The sequence below is a fragment of the Grus americana genome, chromosome 14, assembly GCF_028858705.1.
Source record: "Grus americana isolate bGruAme1 chromosome 14, bGruAme1.mat, whole genome shotgun sequence".
Classification (NCBI taxonomy): Eukaryota; Metazoa; Chordata; class Aves; order Gruiformes; family Gruidae; genus Grus; species Grus americana.
Genome location: NC_072865.1, coordinates 13,067,018 through 13,092,983, shown reverse-complemented (window position 1 = coordinate 13,092,983; position 25,966 = coordinate 13,067,018). Strand labels below are relative to the sequence as shown.

The 25,966-nt window shown below is 40.0% G+C and overlaps 2 protein-coding genes and 1 non-coding gene across 12 annotated transcripts in view; 1 reads left to right on the top strand and 2 right to left on the bottom strand.

The window, feature by feature from the left end:
- Nucleotides 1-24,513, top strand: part of CCNJL (cyclin J like) — a 28,470-nt gene extending 3,957 nt beyond the window's left edge. For 5 of the 6 annotated variants that reach the window (XM_054841573.1, XM_054841576.1, XM_054841571.1 and 2 more), the window contains 4 exons: nucleotides 10,371-10,581; nucleotides 20,057-20,356; nucleotides 21,189-21,348; nucleotides 22,391-24,513. In XM_054841573.1, coding sequence (XP_054697548.1) covers nucleotides 10,371-10,581; nucleotides 20,057-20,356; nucleotides 21,189-21,348; nucleotides 22,391-22,826 — 1,107 coding nt within the window. In that variant the 3' untranslated portion in view covers nucleotides 22,827-24,513. The remainder of the gene's footprint in view (nucleotides 1-10,370; nucleotides 10,582-20,056; nucleotides 20,357-21,188; nucleotides 21,349-22,390) is intronic. The other variant, XM_054841574.1, reaches the window with a different exon arrangement.
- On the bottom strand, nucleotides 8,007-8,113 carry LOC129213024 (U6 spliceosomal RNA). The gene has a single exon (XR_008579338.1). It is a non-coding gene; the product is annotated as a U6 spliceosomal RNA (small nuclear RNA).
- An 81-nt stretch (nucleotides 24,514-24,594) lies between the features above and the next one.
- FABP6 (fatty acid binding protein 6) overlaps nucleotides 24,595-25,966 on the bottom strand; it is a 47,681-nt gene continuing 46,309 nt past the window's right edge. For all 5 annotated transcript variants that reach the window (XM_054841578.1, XM_054841579.1, XM_054841583.1 and 2 more), the window contains exon 7: nucleotides 24,595-24,714. In XM_054841578.1, coding sequence (XP_054697553.1) covers nucleotides 24,625-24,714 — 90 coding nt within the window. In that variant the 3' untranslated portion in view covers nucleotides 24,595-24,624. The remainder of the gene's footprint in view (nucleotides 24,715-25,966) is intronic.

Here is a 25,966-nt window from a genome sequence, read left to right as displayed (position 1 = left end):
AAACGCTTAAATTCCGAAAGTGCTACACGCATCCTTAGACTTTAAATGAGAGGTTGAAGTATTCCCCTGGAATAGGCCAGAACATTGAACCTGTTGCAAGACTGAGCCAGGAAGGAAAATCAGAACTGGAGCCTACTGCATATGTTTGTACTAGGAAAGTCTAACACACACCAACCCAAAAAAGGTGCTGCGTGTACATGCTGATATTTTCTGGTGCTTCAACTACTTCTCCAGTGTCCCTGTGTTAGTGATAACAGAAAGGAACTGGTTGTGCCAGGCAGCTGACTTTCATGTCAAAAATCAGAGACCCATCTCAATGGAAGTGGAACTACTGCAACATCTGCGCAAAACTCTTCTCTCTGCTTCCATAGCCCTGGATACTCCAGAAGTGTGGAAAGCTGAGTAACAAGTCAGTGTTTGGGTTTTTTGTATGTTTTTTAAAGCTGAGGAAGTGCTTTGTTTTAGAGGGCAGCCTGAGTGTCCCTTCCAGAAAAAAGTGATGTCTGCTTGCTATTCTTCCCCCATTTTTGTGCTTATGTTGGGCTGTTCCCTTCCAGGATATGTTCATTTCCTGCAATTAATGAGAATTACTAGATCTGTCTGCATTTCCTTTTTTATTTATCTCTTGCATAGCTTTTCAGAGCAGGGACAAATTTTACAGGACTTGTTGTTTTTGAATTCAAAAGGTTAATAATTGTAACTTGATCTTTTTAAAGGCAATCCAAATTACTGTCTGCAGTTACTTTCAGGCAGGTGAGGAGAGCTGATCCTCTTTCTACTGAAGCAAACAGTCCTTTGCTGTTAAGTAGTAAAAATGTCTGAGTGATTTCCTCTAGGTGAAAGCTCCTCCACACCTGTCTCCCACCTCCTCTTGGAGTTTAAAGATCTTAATGAGGAAATGCTGTTTACCACTATTATGTATTTCATCTATTTTGACATGCAACATTTCCCTTGGCTTTGTTTGTGGTGCCAGCTTGGACTGCAGTCTCTGAAGCAGGAGTGTAATCCATACAGGGTTTGTTGTGAAGGGCCCTTTTCTTCACTGGTCTTTGAGTACTGTCACCATAAATGCATTTCTTGTAGCTTTAAATCATCCTGTTAGAAGTAATGCAGGATCCTGTTATTAATTTTGTTCAGTAAAAACTTCAGTAAAGACACAACCTCTTTCTCCTCTCCCTGCACCCAGCATATGTCCCTGTATTTTCTGTAATTCTGCCAAAGTGTCTGGTTTACTTGACCTGTTGATAGCAGGAAGGTAACAGGTACTGTTTTATCTTTTAGCCTGTAAGTCCACTCTTGTCCTTGTTGTTTTTAAAAACTGGTCATTCCTCCAATGCTTAATTAATTAAATGGTAAGTTTGATATTTTCAGATCTGCCCAGTACAGCCTGCAATGCAGATTGGTGCAGACTAGACAGTTATACTCCGAAGAGTGGGAAGGCATTAGGGCGTTGCATAGGTGGTGCTTCTGGATTTTGTTTTAAAAACAAAATCTAGATGAGAATTGCAGGGATCCCAGATACCTGTGGATATGCGAAAGGTTTTGGGCTCTTTTCCATTTCATGGAATAAAACATGGAGGATAAAACATTAACCTCACCTTCTGATGCACCTTTCCAGTTTGAATTGGCTGTAAAAGAAAGTAGGTGTAACAGGTATTGAGGTATATTAATATTAGGTTTTTTATCCAAGACTGGTGGCCCAGCAACAAACGCATAATCTGTTCACTTAACAAAAAAACATACACAAAAAACTCTAGCTTTTGAAACTGAGTAACAATAGCATTGCTAGTTGCTAGCTGTAATTTGCTTGTGTTAGATGGCAGCATGTGCGTGGAGCTGAAAGGAACAGGTGTCCTGATAAAGTACATGGTTATTCATGATCTGTCGTCTTTTTTTCCATAAAGTTGGAATTTCAATTTTCGCACTCCTTTCTCTGATCCTTCTCAGATTAGCTGCTGAACTGCCGAATGCTTTGAAGTGTGTAAGAAGGACTTAATGAAATGCTTGATAAAATACCACAGTGGAACATGTGAAATAATGTATTTTCAAGCACAATACTAGTTAAACTTTCCCGCAAATCTTGAATGTTTGAGATTGGTGTGAGGATGCTGAAGGGTGGAATGGATTCAAGCACAAAAAGCTTTCACATACAGTTGAAATAGTGTCTTGGTCTGCCACAGGTTTTTTGTGTGACATCTCAGTAGTATGCCTGAAGCTTAATTTATGTGTCTGCACTAAGCTCAGAGCTCAAAGGAAGGGAGTCTGCACTTGTCTGTAGATATTTTGAAAGACAGAGGTGGCTGGTAGGGGAGATGCATGGAGAGCACAGAATATAGTCTGAGATGGCCTTTTATCTAGGTAGAAGGGGGAAAAATATTGAAGGTGCTGCTGTTCCTTGAAAGAGTAAGTGAAACAACCTGGTGCAAGCCAAAGTCACTGAGTATGTTGGAACTTGAGGTTCTGTTTTACGTGGCTGGAGTTCTGGCCCTTTGTGGGAGATGTATGTGAATTTGCTGCTCCTCTTGAGTGTGCAGGAACAGTGGTAACCAAAGAAAATCTTAATTTATCGCGTTTCATTCACATATCAGCGGAATGTGTCAGAAATCGGTCAGGGAGGCTGCTGGCAGCACTGATCTAGGCAGTGTAACAAGAGAGTTTAAGCTGTTGCTCTGTCCATGTGCTTGGTCACTGCTGAATGAGGGGGAAAATAAACTATATATTACCCATGTACCCTTCCTTATTAGAAAGTATCTGGATCTTAAATTTGCACTGGAACTAATGAGAGGTACTGTCTGACATCCTCTTTGAAACCTGGTTCTGTCAGGTTTGTTTCTTACTCTAACATACTGAGTCCAGATGCTGTGCAAGACTAGGACTTCTCCAAGGGTGAAGACTTGCCTAAAAGAATTGAAGGCTGCTTAAATAACGGGAAACACCATAACTTTCAGGACTGAGAGGTACGGCTACAGCAGGGCTGAAAAGAGGAGTAACAGATTGTGCAGCGAATCCTAGGCTGTCCTTTATTGCTGTATCTGCTAATAGTTACACTCGTTATAAGACAGAGTGGCTCACGCTTGCACAGATGAGGCCAGCGTGGCTGTTTCAGAGACTTTCACCACACGTTTTGGCTCTGTGAGGAAATACATCCTGCTGGCCGTACCCTAAGAGCGCTGCCTTGACAGTTAGCTTTGCCCTCCCCTTTGAGTCTGCATGGCCAATTTGAAGATTAGTAAAAGCCAAATGCATCAGCTGTACTCTACTATCAGACTGTTCTCAAACATGCTTAACTCTTAACCTTTTGGACCTATTAATTAAACTGCAATCTGCTGCCTAAGCATAGAAACACTTACCAGCAAGCTTCATACAAGTGACTGTGTTACTGGAAGCCATAGTGCTGCAGTCTGTGCAGAGGCAGGAGGATTGCTTCTGGAGGGGAGAGAATGGTATGACATTAGTAGCAGAATTAAATTGGTAACATGCTACCTAGTCTACTGCAAAGAAGCATGCAGAGGGCTCTTAATTTTCAAGCTCCTATAACAAAATAGTATAGTCTAAATTTTTCTTTGTGTATCATCTTCTTGCCCGCATAAATAATGCGTTATAGAGGATGTAGCTTTTAGTGGTTTCTCATGAGTGGTGCACTAATTGTTTCTAAGAGATCAATTTGGCACCTTTCTTCCACAGCTGGAAGACTGTTTGGTTAGCACACAAAACAGGAAGGAGTTTGTCTCTCTCAAAGTACAACTGTTAATAGCCTGCCATAGATAAGCTTTCCCTTTATTTTTCATCTACAGGCATTTCTTTTTCCTGTTCTAATGGCAACAACTTTACAGTATCCGTTATTCTTACAACAGGAAATCTTAAGAATCTGGTGCAGGTCATGTACATGCTATTTTTCCAGAGCATGCAACATACAGAGAACTAAATGATTGCTAGTTACCTTGGTTTTTACTATTCTCTGACTTAAATACTTAGTAGTCTTTGTCCTTTTCTTTTTTCTTTTTTTTTTTTTTAATTGAAGTGCCTTATAGCAACATCACACAACTGGTGTCTTGGGTTTATATACTTTTTCCCCTGGATTAAGAAGAGTCATGGAGACTGTGTTGAAACTTTAGTTAACTACCTTCATTGGATATTTCTGTTCATCATTTGGAAGCTTTTTTCAGATTTTGGGTTAGGATCGGTGGTTAAGATCTGTGAGCTGTGGTAGCAGAGTGCATATTCTTGATTCTGTTCATATATCCAGAAACAAAAGTAGATAATAAGATTTAAACAAGAATAATAATGAGAGAAGGAGTATGAAGTTCATAGTAGTAAATGGAGCCTGTGTGTGTGTAGGGGCGTATTGTAACAGCTGTTTCTAGATGAATGGGCTTTACTGTTACTGAGTAGCTCTGGTTTAGGTGCTTCATTTTGCTCCAGAAATGAGAAGGTAATTTACCTGGCTCTCCACAGAGGATGCAGCTCTCAGGAGATGCCTGTGTGCAGCAGCTGGGGTGGCCGGTGCTGAGAGAGGGGGAAAGGCAGCAAGAAACGCAGGAGCTGTTGCATGTTGGACCCATGGCACAGAACAGATCCTGACTGAGGTCCCAGTGCTCTTGTCACCGAAATCTGGGAATAAACCTCGGAACACCAATGTAGTGTTAAAAGGCAGGCATTCTTTATTGCAGCGCTGGATGCACGGGGGATAGCTCCACCCAACATGCATGCCAGGTAATCACCAATACACAGGTTATATAGAATCAAAATATACATATTCATTATATTTCCAAGAAAAGGCAGTTTTATGATAATTATTTCTGGGAAATCATTTCCATATTCTCCTCCCCGTTACGCATGCTCAGTGATTTGAGTCGGTGGTCCTCAGGGGTCTCTGGTGGTCGTCAGTGGTCTCGCACCTGTGTCTGTTGGATGACCTCCTTTAGGTGATTCTGCGCAGTATGATTCTCATTACTATCTATGTTAGTTTGCATAAAAATGTATGCTATGTTCTTCTTTTGCAATCTGCCCTTTTCAATGATTGGTCTTTCAGATCATACTGTCCAATTAATCCTTGATATCAAGATGGGCAAGGAACTTCCAAGCATAAGATCTTCTTGGCCTCCTGCTTCTTAGGAATTCCTTATCCCTCCCAAACCTTCTTTAGTTTTCAGCACATTCTTTAAGTTCTCTATCTACTATAGTTACATTATAACTTTAAGTTAAAATTTTACAGATATAATCAAATCATCCTAATTTTTATATAATCAACTTTTGATTGCTTTATCAAAATATATGTAACACTCTGACATGGTAGAAAACCAGATTCAGTTAACATCTCCTTGAATTCCAGAACCCGAGGCGTATTTGTTACAGTGTTTCCTTTTCCTTGTCAAAAAGTCTGTGAGTTCTTTTAAAATATATTTATGAATTGTACTTTTGTTCCCAGAACTGATCATTATTAGTGTGACTTATTACCATAATGTCACATCACTTGCTAACTTTTCTACTGCTAATATTTTTCTCCTGGCTGCTTGTCAGTTCATTACTGGCTTTTTATTTAAAGGGAAAACAGTTTTACTGAGAAGAAATTGGAGGGGGAAAAAAATGTATGCATGGAATTTCTTGCCGCATTGAACACCAAACCATCTGATGTGGTACTCTGATGAAGATAAATGCTGGGCAGACTGGCCTGTACCAGCTGCCGCCTCAAGGGAGCTGGAGGAAGTGATCCTGTGAAGCTTTCTTCCTCTCCACTTCAATTGCCGTTTGGCTGATTTAGTCCAAATGGGCAGTGAAAACCTAACCTTCGTGTAGATGCTCAAAAGCTTTAGTTTAAGTTTCGTTTGCCTAGCGTCTCCTCCAGGGATGGATTCTGAAGTGCATTTGCTCAGTCCAGTTACAAAACCATCCGAATGTTGTCCCCTGAGCTCAGGTAACAAATGGTGCCAGCTGCAGTGGTCAGGTCACTGGTGATGAGCTGTGTCTCTGCGCTGAATGAATGGCTAATGTCTGGAGCCTGGCTGTCTTTCAGATGTGATTGCTGAGAAAGATTTGTCATCTTTAACACCACTTAAAAATGTTTACACTGATTCCCTTCTTTTGGAAAGTCAGATCTTGAAGCTGGTAGGAGGTGGAGGCTTAAAAATTGCCTTCACTCTTTAGACTGACTTTCAATCCAAGCCTTACATTTCAGGTTTTGAGATTAAGTGGTGATCCCTTTAAATGCTGTGCTCTGCCTTTCTGGAGGCTTTTTGTGGAGACACACTGATCAATATGTTGAGCAAAGCTTTTAAAGTAATTTCCGAGACACCTGTGAGCCTCTTCTGTGCTGCTGCTTTTAGCATTTCAATGTGGCAATTGCTCAGTAGCCCAAAGCAAATTTGTTGAAGAAGATACAAATGAACAGGTCAAAGATAAGCAGAAGCAGCATATGAAAGGGCAATGTCAGCAGACAGCAGGACTTTCCGTTTCTTATCTAGTGCTTTACTGGAGATATAGGAAAAAATCAAGCAATGGAAACAATTTATTTTATTCTTGCTCTCCAAAAGTTCATTTTTTTCCATAGAGTTGTGTTTGCTGATCCTGCATCAGTTTCCTCAAAGCAGAAAAGGCATTTTTTTAATTCAAAGGAGTAATTATTTTTCCTGATGAGCTTATGCTAAAGAACCCACCTGTGGGGGGTTGATGGACAGGGATGCATACCCACTGCAGTGCTGATAACTGTAAGCCTGCTATGCAGCTTTCACTGTTAAACTATGTACCACCGGCTTTCCTCAAAAGAAAATCTCATCTGCTCAGTCGGTGTAAAAGTAGTCCTACTGAACTACTTGTTAGCTGCCTCATGCTATGTGGTGCAGGGCAAAGCTCTTGTCTATACGCAGATAATTACCCTGGATCAATTAATACCTAGGAACTTGATCTTGTAAGAAACCACAGCATGTGGCTCTGTTCTTCCTAACATTAATCCTGAAGCTGAACCTTATCTGTGCTGTTAAGTGTTATATGGAAGCGCACATGGGTTTTTTGGTGAACAAAATGAGAATGCCTTTCCCTTATGCCCTTAACTAGTAACCAATTAAAAAAAAATTAAAAAGCAGATATCCTATAGGGGAGTAAATGTCTGTGTTTAAGCCAATAGGATTATTTTGCTACTGGTTTAATTCAGTGCTTTGACTCGTCTTTGAATTTTCTAGCACAGTGGGCTGAGTAGGGGTAGTTCTGGCCTCTGAGCATCTGAAGTTCAGATGCAAGTGTCTGGATTTCTGCTTTCATTCTGAGCCTCTAATGCTCACCCACTGAACTGTAATGTTTAGACATGACAGATTCTTTGACTAGATATACAACTGGAGTTACTGTTTATTTCTTGCATTTGTTATGGTCTAAAAAGCAAATTTCACGTTAAATATTTGTCCTGGTTTTGGCTCAGATAGCACTATGCCAGCTACTAGAAAGAAAATTAACTCTGTTTTGTATTTAGGATGAGAATATTGTTGATAACACACTGATGTTTTCAGTTGTTGCTAAGTAATTGTAGCGTCTATGCTAATTCAAGGACTTTTCAGCTTCGCATGCCCTGCCAGGTGCACAAGAAGCTGAGAGAGCACAGCCAGGACAGTTCACCCAGACTGGCCAAAGGGATATTCCCTACCATACAATGTCATGCTACGTATAGAATCCTACCTGGGAGGTAGGATCACTGCTCAGAAACAGACCGGGCATTATTTGGTTTTTTCACCTTATGCATGTGGTGAGCAATTGCATTTGAGCATCACTTGTTTTATATATATTATTATTACTATTATTCTCTTCCTTTGTTATCCTATTAAACTCTATCTCAACCCATGGGTTTGGGTTTGGTTTTTTTCCATCCATCTCCTTGGGGGTGAGGTGTGAGCGAGCGGCTGTCTGGTGCTCAGTTACCAGCTGGAGTTAAACCACGACAGTCCCTTCTTGGTGCCCCGTGTGGAGCTTGAACCCGCAACCCTGAGATTAGGGTCTTGTGCTCTACTGACAGCTAGCTGGGCAAAAATAGGGAATGTGTCATGAATTTGCGTGTCATCCTTGCGCAGGGGCCATGCTAATCTTCTCTGTAGTGTTCAGATTTTAGCATATGTGCTGCCAAAGCAAGCACGAGATGGCTGGAAATGTATCCCGTGCCCCATGCCGTTGCCTGGAACACTATCCTGGGCCTTGAAAAACAAGTTCTGTGGTGACGTGGCACCCCGGAAAGAATTGAGTCAGACAATGGAACTCACTTCCTAAACAACCTCATAGACACCTGTACCAAAGAGCATGGCACTGAGCGGGTGTATCACATCCCTTGTTATGCACCAGCCTCTGGGAAAATCAAACGATACAATGGGCTGTTAAGGACTACACTGAGAGCAATGGGTAGTGGGACCCTCAAACATTAGGATACACACTTAGCAAGGGCTACCTGGTTAGTTAACACTAGGGGGTCTGCCAATGGACCTGGCTCTGCTCAATCAAAACTTCCATGTACTGTAGAAAGAGATAAAGTCCCTGTACTGCACATGAAGAACATGTTACAGAAGACAGTCTGGGTTACTCCTGCCTCTGGCAAAGGCAGACCCATCTGCGGGGTTCCTTTTGCTCAAGAACCTGCATGCACTTGGTGGGTGATGCAGAAGGATAGGGCAGTCCAATGTGTACCTTCAAGGGGATTTGATTTTGAGTGAGAATAGCTGATGATTTAAATTCTGTGATAATTGCTACATAATACTGCATGTCATCACTACTATGATTGCTATATGCTGTAACAGTATTACAGTAAAAATTGCCCAGACTAATGAAGAATGAACTTTGATGAAACTGAGCAAAGTGCAGAGGTGATGAAACCAGAACTGGCTTCAGCAACTTCCTTGAGATTGACATCTTCAGCCTACAGACTGTGGGCATGGACTGTGCCAGATGCATCAACTGCAAGCTCTGGATGCGGCATGCAACGATCCAATATCAAACCATCTTTCCTGCCCTGAGACTCTTATAACAGATGGAGCCCAGAAGTCATGGGTGAAATTAACTCAATGGACATTTTAGAGGGATGACCCATAGACTAAGGGCATGATATCTGTGTGTACATATCAAAAGACAGGAAAAGCGATGGTGGTTAACTGGAATGTATTGGGAAGTACAGAACCTGGGCATGATGTAGATGGTATGGAATAAGGGTGGATATACCTGCTGAGACACAGGCTGACCTCAGAGTATATAGAGAGTATAATTTTGCAGTCAAAACAGGAAGGCCATTTAAAAAATAAAACTTGAAGCTCCTACCAGTCACCTGGAAGAACAAAATATTTCAGAGGTAGACTTTTCACCTGATCTTATACAAAGCCCAAGCTATTGTAGACATATTAAAAAAACATGGTTATTTTAACTGATGTAAGCACTGAGCTTGAAACCATTTCTGCTAGAACATTCATGTTATGGGTATGCTATGAATTCCTGCTCTGAACCTGTGTATGTCAGTTGTACTGACAGATTGGAATCTCTGTATGTAAGGCAATCAAAAACTCAAATTTATGGGGGTTTTCTGGGTATAAAACAATGGGGGGGAACATGTTCCATTGTCTCACTGCTTTATAAAGTGTTACTGGTGGGCAATTTCTTTTTAATCCCCCAGGGAAGGCTGTCCTAGGTTTCAAAGGGCTGTTTGCCTGTCCACAGCATGTGTCTGTTGAGTCCGGAATGTGTTTTTGCAGTGACTTTCTTTAAAAAGGCCTGGGAAGCAATCATCCGTAACAGCGCTCAGCTTGCTGTCTTTGTAAGCTGCTTCTCGTTCTGCAGCCTCCCTGGTTTCCAGTTATATGTGCCCCTCTGAGCCTGATTGTGTAGCTATTTTTTCCTGATAAATTGAACCTCCTCATGGAATGTCTCCTTCCAGGGGATGAAAGGAGTGTGGGCAGCCACTGCACTGGCTGTGCAAGGTGGTACCTCTTGCTTCTGTAAAAGGCTAGCCAGTGCAGATACTTTCTCTGAGCCTCCTGATTTATTTAGTAGAATTAACTGCTCTATGTGTTGCTTTGTATTCAGCTATAAAACACATCTATCTTGCAGATAGACAAGAAGTTTGGTGTTCTGTGGAAAGCAACAGCAGCTTGTTTCTGGGTTAAACTGTAACTTAGAGTGTTTGACCATGTGTTTAACGCTTGTGAGGAAAGTGGATGACCGAAGTATTAGAAGTTGACTGTCAAAACATGCACTAATCCAGCCTTGTTTTGATGTCAATCATAGTGCTGTAGCTGCTAAACGTTTGCAGTAGCAGTAGGTGGGTGTTGGTTTGGGATTCCAGACACTGAAATGGTATTTGTTTCAGTACCTCTCTTTCCCCCCTCCCCCCCTTTTTTTTTTTCCTTTTCTCTTAGGAACTTAAGTTGCCTACGTATAAGGCTCATTCACCACAGATTGGGATGCGCCGATACTTCATTGATCTCTTGACTGTCCTCAGCAACCGTTTCAATCTCTGCCCTACGGCCCGGCATCTCGCAATCTATTTATTGGACCTCTTTATGGATCGCTATGATATCACTGTCAAGCAGCTGCACGTCATTTCATTTGCCTGTCTTCTCCTAGCAAGTAAGTTGGCTGCTGTCTGTTAAAGCTTTTTTTTTCTGAGCAGATGATTGTTTTCCTTATACATCATGTGCTGCTTTCTCTGTGTTAACAGCTTCTGCTTACTTAGGGTAAGGCCTAATGAAGTCCAAGTCAAGGCATAAAGCAGTCTGTAAATAAATGCTGCTCAACTGCATAGCTAGCACTACACAGCTATATGCTGGTGTTAATGTGCAGGGGAAGTTTTGGCAACTGAAGCTGGGTCAGTGGAAGGGGATAATGAAGATGAGGGGGTGATGGGGTGGGAAGGAAGTGGCAAGACTGGGAGAGGTTTGTTCCAAGGAAGAGTTGGTAGTAGGGAGTAACGTCTGTGTAACAAGCAGCCTCTCCTGAAGATCTGTCCTTGGGCAATCAGTGCTTCTGTTGTGATCACTGGGCATAATCAGTTCCTTGCAAATCAGAAGTTACTTCTACAGAGACCAAAGGAAAATTTGCTTCTCAAGGCACTTAGTGGATGTATTGATGCTGGAATGCCTATCGCTTGTTCTGGGCACCTATCAAATAGCTAAGCGTTTGCTGTGTAATACTAAAGTTTTAGTACTGGCATCCATTTAGCAAATTTGAACACTTGTCATTAATGCTTTCTTGAAATCTTCTCTGCAGCCAGAGAAGGGTGTGCAAGTGGAGGAAAGCAAGACTGGTGCCTCAAGGAATTGCAGTCTACCCTTGCAGACTTACGAACTCTGTTTCTAGGTTACAGAGAAATTATTCTGCCGTATGGGAGCCATGCAGAGCAATGCGCTATTGTGCACAATGAAAGTTATGCAAACTCTAGCATTAATGGCTGAAAAATAAGGTAAAAAACACTATGGAGAAGCTATTGAGGAAAGAAGGCAATACTACACGTTTACTTCTCAGGACATGAGATTGCTACTGCTTTTCCTTGCTGGTGGTTCTGAAGAGCTTAATCTGCAGAGATAACAACAAAATAATAAAAAACCCTATACACTTAGTATATTTAAGCATTGCTGTCTGAATCCAGAGAAGATGGTGAATTATGTGGAGCAGTTACTGGTTGACATTGCAAAAAAGGCCAGTATTAAAATCAGAACAAAGAATGTAAATGGTTGCTGTAGGTGCAGTCTTAGAGCAGCCCAAGTGACTCTCAGATATTTTAGTTCTGCTGACCTGAACCTTTGGTGAGCTCCTTCAGACCATAAGATTGGCAGAAAACAATCCTAGCTGAGGAAGTGGTTTTTTTTATTTACCAGTGAGATATTTTTCTGAGGTGTCAGACAAGCTTCAGGCTGGTGCAGTGGAGGGGAGAGGGGCTAGGGCTGATTTGTAGATTGTTGTGAAACTGTGCCCTTATTTTCAGACACATTAGACCGAAAGAAGTACCAGGTTCAGGTAGCCTGGTGACTGCTGTCTGCTCAGAGGTGTACTCCAGCTTTCAGACCATCTCTTTTTCTTTTATTGGGTAACCTTATAACTACAAGATGCCTAGCAGCATTGCTAGTTTTTTGGGATTGGTTTTTTTATTATTTTCCCAAGTGCATGCATGAATGTTACCTTTAGGAAAAAAAGAATAGGATTTTCTTTCTGACACTTTCAAATATACTCCATTTTTCCCCAGCATAAAATCGATACTTAAACAGCTCTTCTAATACCTTTTCATTTGCATTTAGAGGAAGAATTTATAGCTGTAGTTTACCTTTCCAGTGCAATGCAGATAGGATGAAAATGGTACCCTCAAACTGTATGAATTGCCAGAGTTGGTATACAGTAAGATCTTGGGCAAAGGTTCAAAGTATGAGATTGGGAGAGCTGGACTGCTGACTTCTGTAGCTTCTGGGATTTAAAAAGAAGCAAAAACGCTTTCAAGATTTTTTCTTATGTAAATGACTGAAGTAAAATGCAACTTTAGGCCGGGTCCGTGCAACTGTGAAGCAAAAGGAAGTTCACAAACTGCCCTGTGATAACACTAGAGGGAAATGTTTTGCAACTTCTGTCTGTTTAAAAAAAAAAAAAGCAATTTGCTTAAAAGAGCAAGCTGAAGTCTAGTGAGCTAATGAGTGTGAGAATCTTTCTAAAATTAAGATTAGAGCAATGCAGTAGCATGTATACATCCTGTTCTGGAATTAAATCATCCCTTACAGGGAGGGGAAAAGATCTATTAGTGCAAAGGCAGCTTTCCTACCAACATGTAGAAACAAAACATTGAAAGATGAACCAAAGCAGCTTTGCACGAAATTAATGCCTCATTAGCTTGTATAGATAAGGTTTAAAATGCTGGGGCTCGGTTTGGAGCCTATTGGGAGCATGGTAAGCTCTGTTGTTACTGTGTGGGCCATCTTAATGTGCAATAAAGATACTCTTTTTTTTGGTATATGTAGTTCAAAGTGATGCAAGTCAAGTCAGGAAAAGCCACTTTACAGTAAGTGGCAATTCCTGTGTTTAGTTTGTTACTTTCAAAATTATATGAAATAGAAGAAAACTTGTACTATGATTTTTTTTTTAATGTTTTGTAATAAAAGATTCTGAGTAAATCAGAAGTATCAACTTGAAGTCACCTGGAAAGTTCTCATTATAGCAAAGAAGAATAAAACTAGTCCCTTGCCTGTTAATGAGAACTTCCTGCAAAGCATTAAGGTAGGAAGTTGTGTAGTTTTTCAGCAGAGGATTGCAGCAAAAGTGCTCTTCAGGCTGTGTTGACAGACGCTTGTACTTCTAAAAAATTGTATACCTTTACTGTAGAGAGCAAAAACCCAATATTTTTAAAAATAGTTGTGGGGTTTACATTATATCAAGATGAATGTTTAATGTAAACCATCTTTCAATATTTATTATAAACACATTTTGAGAAACTGAGTTTTCTTCCTGATTAGTTTCTTAGAAAAGAGCAAGAGATTAAGGGTAGTGTGCAGACCACAAGCAAGATGAGGTGTAGTTAGAGGCAAGATTACTTATTCCTGCTAATTACTGTGTGGGTTTTTTGGGGAGTGGGAGGGGCATAATAGAGAAGCTTTTAGACACACAACTTTTGAAATGGAAGCAACAAACTGCTAAGCTAAATGCAAGTTGAGGACAATTCTTAAGCTCAGATAAATAGTTGTAAACTTGTGTTTAGCTCTGAAGTTTGCTTCTATCTCAGATCTAAAGGATCTCAAAAACTTGTCTCTTTTTTTCCCTTTACCTATAAACATTGCCATTGCCTATTTTCGATAGCATACAACAGCAGTGCTCTCGTGATGGAGAACATAGCATTTCGCTGGATGTCCTTTAGTTAGGTGGAGCTAATTTCTCTTGCTATATTCTAGAAATGCATTTTGACTGGCTCATCAGTTTCCCCAGACATTCCCCAGATGCTGATTACTTCGGTAATAATTGTGAGAGAGATGAGGGAGTGAGAAGATAATACTGTTCCAAACAAATGGCACTAGCAGCCAAGTAATGTTCAGCCTGGACTTACTGCCGTTGAGAGGAATGTGGGTGTGCGTCCCTGGAGTCATCCAGTCGTTCACTAGCTGGAAGATGTATGTTTCTTTGCAACGTATGCACAGTGGGATAATTGGAGAAGGCCTTTGGAAATTCCTGCCAGATAGCTGTTCTGAAGAGCTAAACTGTAAAAGCTTTGAGGTTTGCTAATGTCATCAATGGTTATTATTTCCTCTGAATCAGTTCTGAAAAAGAATGGTAAAAATTGTTCACAGTAATCTAGAGGTGAACTGTATTGGGGGAGGGAAGAAAAGTTGCTGGAAAAACTGATGTTACAGTTACTTTAGGAATGTGTTTAGAATAGTCTGTATCTTTCACTTGCATTAAGGGAAACTTTATGATCTAAATCAGAATCATAAACTAAACATGTTTTTGTAATACAGAGGGCCTGGTCCGCGTGTCAGGTACAGGATTAGAAGACAAGGAACCTCCTTTTGAGGTCCAGCTGTGGTAATATAAGAGGTTGTAGGTTCCTGCTGCTGCATGATCATTAGTGAAGTCCAGTGGTTTTAATGCTCAAGACAATCCTTTTGTCCCTTGCTTGAAGCAGACTAGTGATTGCTCAGGTTGACTGCTGTTAGGTCAGGGAAATGCTGGCTGTTGGTGAGAAGTAATGCTGGGCAGCTGGGACTGGTGGGCTTCAGGCAAGCCAGCTGGGTTTAGAGCAGGATGGTTACCAGTATACCTGCACAGAAGCCAGAATTGCTGTCTCTGCTCCAGGCTATGGACGGATGCTCACTTTGCAAACAGATAAATGACTGAAAATGTCACTACTTCTCTTTTTCCCCAAAGCACCCCAGTACTTTGAGTAAGCAGTGATTTTTCTCCAGACAAAATCAGAGGGCTGATGCTTTTAGTAAGTGGATTGATCTAGTTTAACATTTTGCCTGAAGGGAATTGAGGAACTTTCAGTTCACCTCACCTGGCAGCTGAGAAGGCAGCCTCTTGTAGAGGAGCACTGTTGAGCAGCGGCAGGTTGTAATGTTCTAAACTCCGTCTTCATCGGCCAATTTATTACAGAAAATGATTGTGATATTTTAAGGTGCTCTAGCCCCAAGTGTTCTGTTAGAAAAGGGGATTGTGTAAAGATATCCCATCTGCTTTAGTGCTATTTGGCTCAAATTGCCTGCTGAAAGCTGTGCAAACCAGCTGCCCCGAAGCAGATGAGATGCACTGACACAATCCATTCGGATGGTCCAGCCGCAGGAGCAGTAAACTCTGGGGAGAGAGCAAGCACCCGGGGAGTAAGTCTTAAACTGCTGCAACTGTTTCTTCTGTGAGTTTTGTAACTGGGGTATACAGGGGCTGTCCTGTTACAGTGTATCAGCACAGTTAAAGCAGTGCAGCTTCTGCTTGTTGCTCTAAAATCCTTGCTGGGTCTTAAAAGCTGTTCCTCTCTTCCCTGCAGAGCTGACCCTCTTCAGTAGCAGGTGCTTCAGTACCTGATAAAAGCCACGTCTCCCTCAGCCATTCAGTGGCATTGAATGTTCCAGCAATTGTAGTTCTTATGGCCTCTCTTCCTCAAGAGGGTTCTGCTGCTATGGAGACATGATAACAGTTTTTAAATTTAAGTATTGTTTTAAGCAAAGCTAGCTTACTGTTCAGCACATCCAGTGCTGCATTGCTTTGCAGAGTCCTTGGGTCCTTCTTGTGTTTTTTCTGGCTTTATTTTGCCCAGCTCCTTAATTTGCCAGTGGATTATCAGTGGCTGAGTTAACTTAGGACAATAAATGAAATTGGAGCAAGAAAAGATGTCTGTGCTAGATGGGCTGAGTTTAGGGCATGGGTAATCCTTTGTCACCTAATTCCCCATTCACTATGTGGAGCTGTTGTCAGACATCGGGCAGCTTTTCTATATGACTGTGCTTTGTGATCTGTTCTCCATTGTCCCAATTTCACAAGCAGGTAACTGTTCTGACAAAGACAGCCGAGCTACTTATTTTCAATAAAAGATAATAGTGGGTGTCAGTCCAAGATACAGATTAGTGTAAAACTTAGTCTGTAGTCTTAATTTTTTTTTTTATTTCCCTGTTGCTGTAACATATGCAGAATATTTTCTTCAGTAATTAAACTTTACTATAGTAAGGCATTAAAAACTTGTGTGACTTGAGCTAAGTGGTTTGCATGTGTGCTAGGTATTGTACAGATAGATGAAAAATCCCTGACTGTTCCCTTTGCAAGACACTGCAGAAAAAGGAATTAGGCGGGCTGTCTCTAAAATAGCTTGTCTTTTTTCTTGCTTTGCTAAGAGGACAGTTAGAAGCTGTGTTTGTACCTGGGGGTGGCATGGGAGAGAGTGTCAGAATTTTGTTGTACCACCTTCTGGAACAAGGTAGGAATAAAGAAAAGTAGTCCTTCAGCTGTGTAAGCAGCCCTAGGTCTGGTCTTTGTGCTAGGCTCCATGGGCTTGACTGGTTGATCCTTTTTTTGGATTGATTTTAATTGTTTATGGAACAAGAAGTACTTACACTTTAATGACTCTTTAAATTGGCAGTCCTTTTTGGTTTTTGGTCTTCTCAAGGACTCTGAAAATGTAATAAATTGCCTGCATGTACTGCTTTTGTTTTGCTACCCATACAAAGCCTCAGGAAGATCATCTACCCAACTGCCAGTTATCAGTCTTAACTGCGTGCCGCACAGCTAGGTGCATGTAGGGACTCTTGCATCCCGCAGTGGGATTAATCAGTTCTTCAGGGTGCATTTGATAGCAGTGACGCTCCTCTGAGACCTTTAGTTTTTCCTAGTGAAAAGCTCGCATGGATTGATAGGCTATTTTGATAATGTGACAAATGTGCTATTGAAGTGTACTCTTTATAACTTAGGCCTGTTCCCCTTGACAATAGGACTTAACTCTGGCTTTCATTCATCAAAACAAAAGTGTGAATGTGTAACATAAAAAGCGCTCACTTTTTTTTTTTTTGGGGGGGGGGAGCATCTGATTGTAGAATTCAGAGTGGGACAGAACATGATCTAAAGTAACTTGGAAAATCATTGCATCATTAATTACAGTAATATTCCACACTCTTAAAAAAAAAAAGTCCCACGCTGTCCCCATCTATTTAGATTCTACAAGAAAGTTGGTCACAAATGTAAATCTATATTACGTGTTCCTCTTCTTTTATTCATCCTATTGACCTCAGTAGGCTTCCTTGTATAAAAATTTGCAGCATCCATATACTACTTAAGCCTTTAATGCAATGCTTAATTTATGATTGTTACCTAAAAATAAAACTATTTTTGAGGGCAATAGTGACAACTAAATGGTTTTATCAAAAACTGGAGCTCAGGACACAACAGCAAACTTTTAATTTGAGATGTCTACGGTGGCATTTCAAAAGCATGCAAAGGAGTCATAGACAGTTCTCATGAATTTCAAACTACAGACTCCGGGTGATAATGTAGCTGAAACAGTTTTGTTTTTCTTCCCAAAGCGTGATGTTGATTAAACCAGGCAGTGTTATTTGTTTGGTCAATGCTAGACTTGCAACTGTCTTGCCTGAGCCTTTAATATTCTTGCAGCAATTGTGTTTGGAGGTCCTGGTTCTCTCAGCATAAACATGCTGTGCATAGAATCTCAGTTTCTGGTGTAACTGAAGGAACAAAAATAGGAATAGTATATTCTGATATCTTCACGTTAGGGAACTGGAAAAGGACACGCTGCATTTTAAAAACATCTTAAACTTGTTCTTTCCCAGCTTGCCTCTGGTCTCTTTGGTCTGATGGAATAAACTTTTGCTGTCATCTCCAAATTTCAACTTAAAAATAGGTGGGAAGTGCTTGTTAAACTTGGAAACAAAATGTTTAGGGCAAGGTGGAATTGGGAAAGAAAATGGGATCAAGTTGCTTGTATGTTGCTTTGAAAATAGCTCATGTTCAAATTTTACAGTTTATTTGAAGTGGAACTTCTGAGTTCATTTCTCTCCCTCCCTTTCCCAACTCAGTTTTGGAGTCTTTCTTCAACTTACCTGGCTACATTTACACTCAGTGTCTACAATCTATTGCAGTGGCTGCTGTTATCTAACATTAAAGCTAGGAACTAGTGTGTTGAAAAGCAGAAGGGGGAAATAGTAAATAACTAGTAATCTAAATCACTAAATTTAACTGTTGCCAATTAATTTTAACTTTAAAAGAAAAATGATTTTGATCAAGTGAAATAGCTTTGCCCTACATCAGTGTGATACCTTCGCAACACTACTGTGTTGCTCTCCAGACTATAGTGTAACCTTTTGAGACTTCCAAGGTTGAGCGGGAAGAAAGAGGGAACTAGAACTTACGGAAGCCAGAATGACAGATCGCGTCCTTAGTTTCCTGGGCATGTTGTGGTTTCTTCTATTTCCGCTAGCATCCTCTTAAATTGCTGTATCAGGCTGTGACATCACCTTGTGGGGAAAAAAACAAAGGGTTAAATTTTCTCTCAAATTTCATTTTTCTTAAACAGTTTTAAATTCAGGTGACAAGGAGATTCAGGAACATGTATATACAGACTCCTGAATTTTTAAGGTTTTTTCTACTGACAGCGCGCCCACAATCCTGTTCTATTTCATATGATGGATTAATTTTGTTTTTCATTGTTATTGTTATGCTCTTTTATAGTGGGGTGGCTGCTATGTTACACTTTGAATGCATTTCATATCCATGATACCTGAACAGGTTCAAAGATGGAAAATCCATTTTTAAACGTGTTAAAAAGACACTTAAGCTGCTAATAGTACAGAAGATTGTCAGGTTTTTAATACACTTGAGATGCTTTGGATGGAATTATCCTAAATGGATAGCAAGATCTTTTAAAACAATTTTCTAGTGCAATACTAGTTTTAATTGTTTTTAGATTTGATGAGAATACTCTGAAGCCATATGACATGCTAGTATCTTGTCAATTGGCCTGTGTTGGTAAAGGAGGACTCTTACAGATACAATGGAAGGACAACTGAAGCAAGAATCAATTATGGAGTATACGCCCTCGAGAACAAAGAGGAAAAATAACTACAGAGTACTTATAAGTAGCTATGGGTTTGGGTTTTGCAGCAGGGTTGTTCTTTAAGCTGTACTGGAAACTTGTTACTGTTGATTGATTTTTGCTAGCTCTTGGACAAGGAGTGGCTAGTAGATAGGTCATTTTTGGCTTGGTAAACCAACAGTGTGAATTTAAGAAGACTTAATTGCTTTCTTAAGTTTGCAGCAAAGTAACACCGTTGCTTTATTATTGATTGATCTAATCCTGGGAATCAAATCTGATATTGGATACTTTTTATGAAAGAAGGGTAAATAGAATGAGACATTTTTTCTGTACAAAAGAACAGCACTTTGGTGAAAATTGAGTCGTTCTAGAGACTACTGCTGTTTCAGTAGGCTGGTAGATACAGTTTAGAAAAAGGTGCAGCTTTGCTCAGCTATCTTGACTCTGAAAATGTATGCTCTCTCCTAACCCCATAGGAATTATTTATGTTAATCACTTGGTTACAGTGTATTTTTCCTAGCCTCTCAGTGACCTTAGCTAACGAGGCCCTCCAAGACAGGAAGGAACAAAGAGAAATTCTGAAGCAGCAAGGGCAAAGGTGGTGTTGCCTGGGGGTTTTTAATGTCTTCCTTTTTGTAGCATGTGCATTTAGCTTCCATACCCAAAGGAGCATTTTTTCCCCTCAATATTAGATCTTCTTTTGCTGTATATTTCCCATACTGCTTGCTTAACACTTGACTGAATGCCCTTTAGCAAACTGCTTCCAGTTATTGTCAGAAAAACTATTTATCATCCTAATGAGTTTATAATCTTGGTTTTGGCATCACTACTATGCAAACAGTTAAAACAAACAAACAAAACCATGAAAAGGATATAGGAATATGTTGACCAGTCTGGCTTCTTTCCTATTTCTGTCACTGTACTTTCCTGGCCTTTTAAAAAGCACCTTTTATCATTAGACTTTCTGGTTTGGGGAGTGTTCTTTGGCTTTTGGACACTCAATCATAACAATAAATCTTATCTGAAAACCATCTCTTCTGGCAGGTAAATTTGAAGAAAAAGAAGATAAAGTTCCAAAGTTGGAGCACTTAAATAACCTGGCATACATGTGCAATGTGAATGTGGTATTGAACAAAAAAGAATTGCTTAGAATGGAAATGCTGCTTTTGGAAAACTTCAACTGGAACCTCTGCCTACCAACACCAGCACACTACATTGACTACTACCTCTATGCGTCCACTGGCGAGAATGACCTTCACAACGGCTGGCCGATCACCTCACTGACCAAAATCAAAGCCTTTCTGGAGAAATATGCATATTATTTCCTTGATTTCTCAGTGCAAGGTAAGAGGCTTAGTTTTATGCTAGAATCATCTTCCATTTAGCAAAAGGCACAAATCTGAAAGAGATAAGGGCTTTAAAAGTTGTCATAATATGGATTGCACAAAATTAACTGTGAAGAGAAACCATTCTGCGCAGATATTTCAGATGGTCAATGGTATGGTGTCCTTTCCTTGTGCATAAGCCTCTTGTCTCTTTTCAGAAATCTCTAAATGAGATCAATTTTTTTCTTCAGCTTAGAACACTAATTGGACAGACTGTCAGAAGTGGCATCTAATTATTGATCTGCCATGGAGTATGAAATACTGTCAGCTGCAGACATATTATTATACAGTTCAATGTATGAATCTTTTAAAATGCTATTTTTTAGAGGATCCTGTGCTGCAAAACATGACATATTTAGAACGATGTGACTTTTAGTGACTTGGTTTGCAGCATGACTTCCAATGTCTGTCTGTGTGAGAGGCAGCAAACTGCGCATCCTCATAATCTGGGTTCAACAGTAATGTAAAACTGTGTGTGATTGTCAGTACCTAACTCTGGTTCAGTTGAGACCAGTCTACAAATGTCAGCATAATCTATTTTCTGGCTTTTTCTGAAATGAAAGAAGCTATAGTGAAGCCTTGATAATAGTTACAAACAAGTAGTACAGAGATCTTTAGGAAAGCTTCATCCAGTTTTTGAGATATTTTTTCTGCTCCTGAGTTAATACTCGGAGATGTGTGGAACAACGTTGAGGATTTAATTTTGTCCTGTTTTGCCATTTATATGCATAATAGACTCACTTAAGTGATTAGTAAGAGTATAATCCTTGCTTTTTTTTCTTCTTTTGTAGATCACACTTTCCTCCATTTTCGGCCATCTCTGATTGCTGCAGCTTGTGTGTGCGCGTCACGTATCTGTATGCAGATTTCTCCTGCCTGGACAGCACAGCTTGAATTGCTAACATGTTACTCCTGGGAACATCTTGCCCAGTGCATTGAAATGATGCTCATGTAAGATCAGAAAGAATGTAACCTGCTTGTGCTCTTAGGAAGATGTTAATACACTTTTAGTTTTTTTTTTTTAAGTAATTGTTTAGCTATAATTAAGGTAGTATAGTATTACATTGGTAATCTCCATCTTCAGTTGGGGAGAGGAATAAAAGGGAAAAATCAGGTCACTTTACTAAATACTGTATTCTAACAATATTTGCAATGTGTAACGGAGCGCACAATTTAGTGTTCAGTGTTTTCTTGAACTGGTTGTCTGTGTGATTGGATGGAAGCTTTTACAGACGGTTGATGAAAGCTTTTTTCCCCTTGTTTTCTCACTGTACTTGCAATATACTTGCTGCAGAGAGACACTAGTGTATCTCTAACATCAAGTAGGGTGACATTTCAGAACTATTCTTTGTCTTTTTTCCAGTAAAGGATATGACTGCAATGCATCAATACTGGTCTGGTATACGAGCACGTAGTCTTAACAGAAAATTTAAAAAGCTTAATAGAATGATTTAGGTTGGGAGTGATAGTGGACCTTGGTGGTAACTTCTGAATTCCTACTTAAAGCAGGGTCAACTGAAGTTAAATCAGACTGCTTGGGGTGTTGTCTAGTCAAGTTTTGACTATCTCCAAGGACAGAGACTTCCAAACCTCTCTGGGCAACTTGTTCCAATATTTCATCATTTTTCATGATGATCAAAAGTGTGAAAATGTTTCTTCCTAACAGGACTTTCCCTTGTTCCCTTACAGCTATGCACTTCAATACTCTGCGAATACTTACACTATTTTTAAATGTTATGGACCTAAGGTTCCAAGATAACTAGTCCATCAGTAAAAAACATACTTGTGATGTATGTAAAATGATCCATAAACCTGTTGTTAGTGTGTGAAGATTGCAGCAGGATAATTAGAAATAAAGTGTGAAAGCAGCTGAGGATCACCATATACAGCTAGGGCCAAAAAGCTGATGGTGTTGTCTGACTGATGAAAACTTTGGGATATATGCAAGCTCTGAGAACTTCTCTCTTTGATAAATCTTACTTATTTGTTTCAGATATTATGACAATGATATCAAAGAAGCCAGTAACATAAAAAAGCAAGTATCAATTCAACATGGAGAAGAGGAAGCAGCGGGAAATCTGAGCCATCAAGCCACTACTCAAGTTCTCTTCCAGCAATCTAGTTATCATCCGTTAGCCCAGCATTCAGCTACGCTTTCCCAGTTCCAGTCACCAGTGCAAGATTTGTGCTCTGCTTATCGTGACTCCTTGCAGGCACACAGGCCCAGCGGTCTGCTTGCTGGGAGTGCTGACTCCCACGCTGCTCTTCAGGCCAGCCTTCGGCCGTCTGCCCAGGTTCTACCCATCCAAACGCCCATTGCTGTGCAGGTGGCCTTAGGAACAGAGCCCAGACACTGCATTTCCACAGCTTATGGCAGTAGTTACTTCAGTGGTCATCACTCATATGCAGCTGGTTGTTTTGACAGATAAATACCGACGATGGAAAAAGGTGTTATGAGTAGAAGGTGAAGAAGAAACTGTGTGTGATACAAGATGTGTATCTGAATGAAAATCACGAAGGAACAGAATCCTTCTGACTCGCTCATTCAGAGGACGTTGATTGGATCCACTGATCACTGAAACCTGGGTGCCTTTCTGCCAAGGGTTGTACCTCTGGCTCTTAGTGAGAGAGACAAATAGAAATTCATTAATATACCTCACTCAGTGTTGCTTTGAGAGGCATCTGTGTAGAGACTCTGTGGAGATTACTTCCTTCTAGTCTTCAGTTAGTGACTGTCAGAGTTGGCTGAAAGCTCGTGTTGAAGAGTTATGCCGGGCTGGAGGGTTTGTTGAATTTCTGGCCAAGTAGCAATGTACCTAGAGGATGTCATTGGAAAACATGGAGTGCTCTCCTCTCTCAGTGATGCATTGCTTGAACAGTGGCAGCTCATACTACTGGAAGCTTCTACTAAAAAGTACTGAAATCGGTATCAGTTAAATGTGAACTTCGTTTATGCAAAAACCTATGTGTAGAAGCCTTTCTGTTTTCTTTGAGCAGGAGTGATAGTTTAGGAGTAAGGCTTTAAAATAAAAGGAAAAAAGAAAAATGGGCCAGAAGACTATCAAATCATTTTTGACTTTAAATTCTCTTGGAATCTAAATGTGGTGCGCTGAACAGAACATCATTCTGGCTCCAAGTATTTTAGAAACAAAAGTGAAACTTTAAATCAACTCTTAGATCTTTAACATGCTGCTGCTTTTGAGACTGAAGATTATTAGTAAAATAGTTCATGAGGTTTATCAGGGATTTAATGTTACTTGAAGAAATGCTCTTGAAAGGTTCACTCCCATCAGTTAGTTCATCTTCTGGGCTCAATGACTTCTGGCAGTAGGTCAGGACAGATGAACCAGTGTTAATGGGGGCAAAGATAGGGAATTGGTTGACTTTACTGTGAAATTAGGGTTTGATTGCAGTGCTAGGCAATGCTGAATGTTTTTGAATACTGTCTTAGCATTGCCTTAGAAAATGTAGCTGGTAAATGGCAGATGCTGTTGCTTCTTTGCAATGAGACACGCCCCTACTGTCACATATCCAAAGGTTTCTTTCTCAACTGAAACCAGGGATGATTGTTCAAAAAACTGTACAGACTTTTTTTTATGTTACAGTAGATACTTACAAGAAATAGACTCCTGCAAAGGTGAAACTTTAGTTTTGATATATGCAACCACTATTGTAAATGTGTTTGAAGGCAGTACTCTTGGTTTGTCTTTTCTCTGAAGGTTCTCAGGATAGCAATACAAGTGAAGTGCAATATGCTTTTACTGACTTGGGGCAATTTTTCCAAGTCACGTGTCACACTGCTGTTTTAAATTATATTTTTAGAGAATTCTTTTTAAGGGTGTTTTAGCGTGGAGGGGAAAAATTAGCCTGCATGCTAATGCGTGTCTGTATAACTGTCTTTCAAGAATGCAACTTTTGGTATCAAGTTAATAATTTCTTCCATCCAGCAGGCTAGAGGAATCTTCTTGGGTTTGGGTGTTTTGGTTGTTTGTTTGTTTTTTTTTTAAAATGCAAACTGTAAATGAAGAGGCAGTACTCTTCAGATATTAGTCTAGATGTTTAGAGAATTTAGTTAATCTTTTATTCTTTTGGCTTTGTATTTATATTAAACTTTATTTTCAGAAGACTTCAGTGTATTTTTTTGTGTCATTTGACAGGTAAAGAACATGATATATGTGGCAGTACTTTTGTGCGGTTGTACGTTCAATCTTCTGGTGACTGTATCTACTAAGCAGGAATTGTCCATTGAGTTCTAGGTTCTGTTTGTGCCATTGTATCATGGGTGGAGTTGGGGCAGATTAAGTCCAACAGCAGACTCTGAAAAGGAAAAGATTTATGAGAGTTGGCCCAATACTGCTTTGATTGACAGTTCTCCCCAGAATGCTTTAAATGTTGGTGGCAATTCCACACATTTAATTTCCAGGCAAATACTTTTTCATGTGACTGTAATTTTTTTTTCCTTTGTGAAAACATACCTCCTCAGGAAGAGCAAACGTAGTTCAGCCAACCTAAAGACACTTTTATGAAGACTTTTTGCCACAATTACTTTTGGAGGGAGCTGCAGAGGTGCACACAAAGCCGAGTTAATTTTTACACAAATGGATGCAAAACTTCCCACCTTGGCCTTGTGCTGTTTGATGCTGTCAGTTGCAGCGCAGTCATAGATCAGAATTTTTACATGCTGATTAACTTGTAATTCCCTGGCAGACTTTGAAGTAAGAAAGGCTGCTACAAATGCAAATGCAGTGAAATGTGGCTAGGAATACAAAACATGGTATGGCACTAGTTACCCCCCTTACATGGGAGGACATTGCAGATGTAACCAAATGTGAGAAAGCTGATGTTAAAATTAAAAAACTCTAGTAGTGAGGCCTGACAAGACCTGCAGCAGGGATACAGATGGAAAAAAGTCTGCTAATGTTAATCAGGCATCAAAGGTTAAAATGAACTTATTTTAAAAAATTACAGCTGCAGCTTGCTGCTTTTTTAAACAGGAAACGGAAGCTACTACCATCTCCCTATTTGTGAGAAAGCCACAACTTGGTGTTTGCAAAGTTGTCAGTCACTTTGATTTTTTTTTTTTTTTACACACTGTAGCGAACAATTCAAAGTTGATATAATGCTCTTTGATCAGTGTAATCAACTCATCAGTAAAGTGTACAGGTGTTGCTTAATAAAATTTCGTTTAGTGCTTTTTTTTTTTACTAGCAAATATGGGCCAAACACTGATGGATTCTTAGTGATAATTTTGCACAAGTTTTTTCTTTTTTTTTTTTTTAAGGGGTGTTTATTTTGCTCTCTGTACTGCCATTTCAAGATAAGCCTAAAGACTGTCCTCCAGTTGAAAACGCAGTATTGCTTTTTTCCTCATGTGAAAGCACCCCTTATATGCTATCTGAAATCCCCTCCTTCCTTTCAAAGCTTTGTTGCCTGTATAATGGAGGGTTACTTGATCACATGCAGAATATGAAAACAAAAGGTGCTGGTGTCACACCACTAAAGTAGTTGCTTCTAGAACTGGAATAGTGGCTGCTTTGTTTTCAAAGCAGGGAATCACCATGTTGTCAGC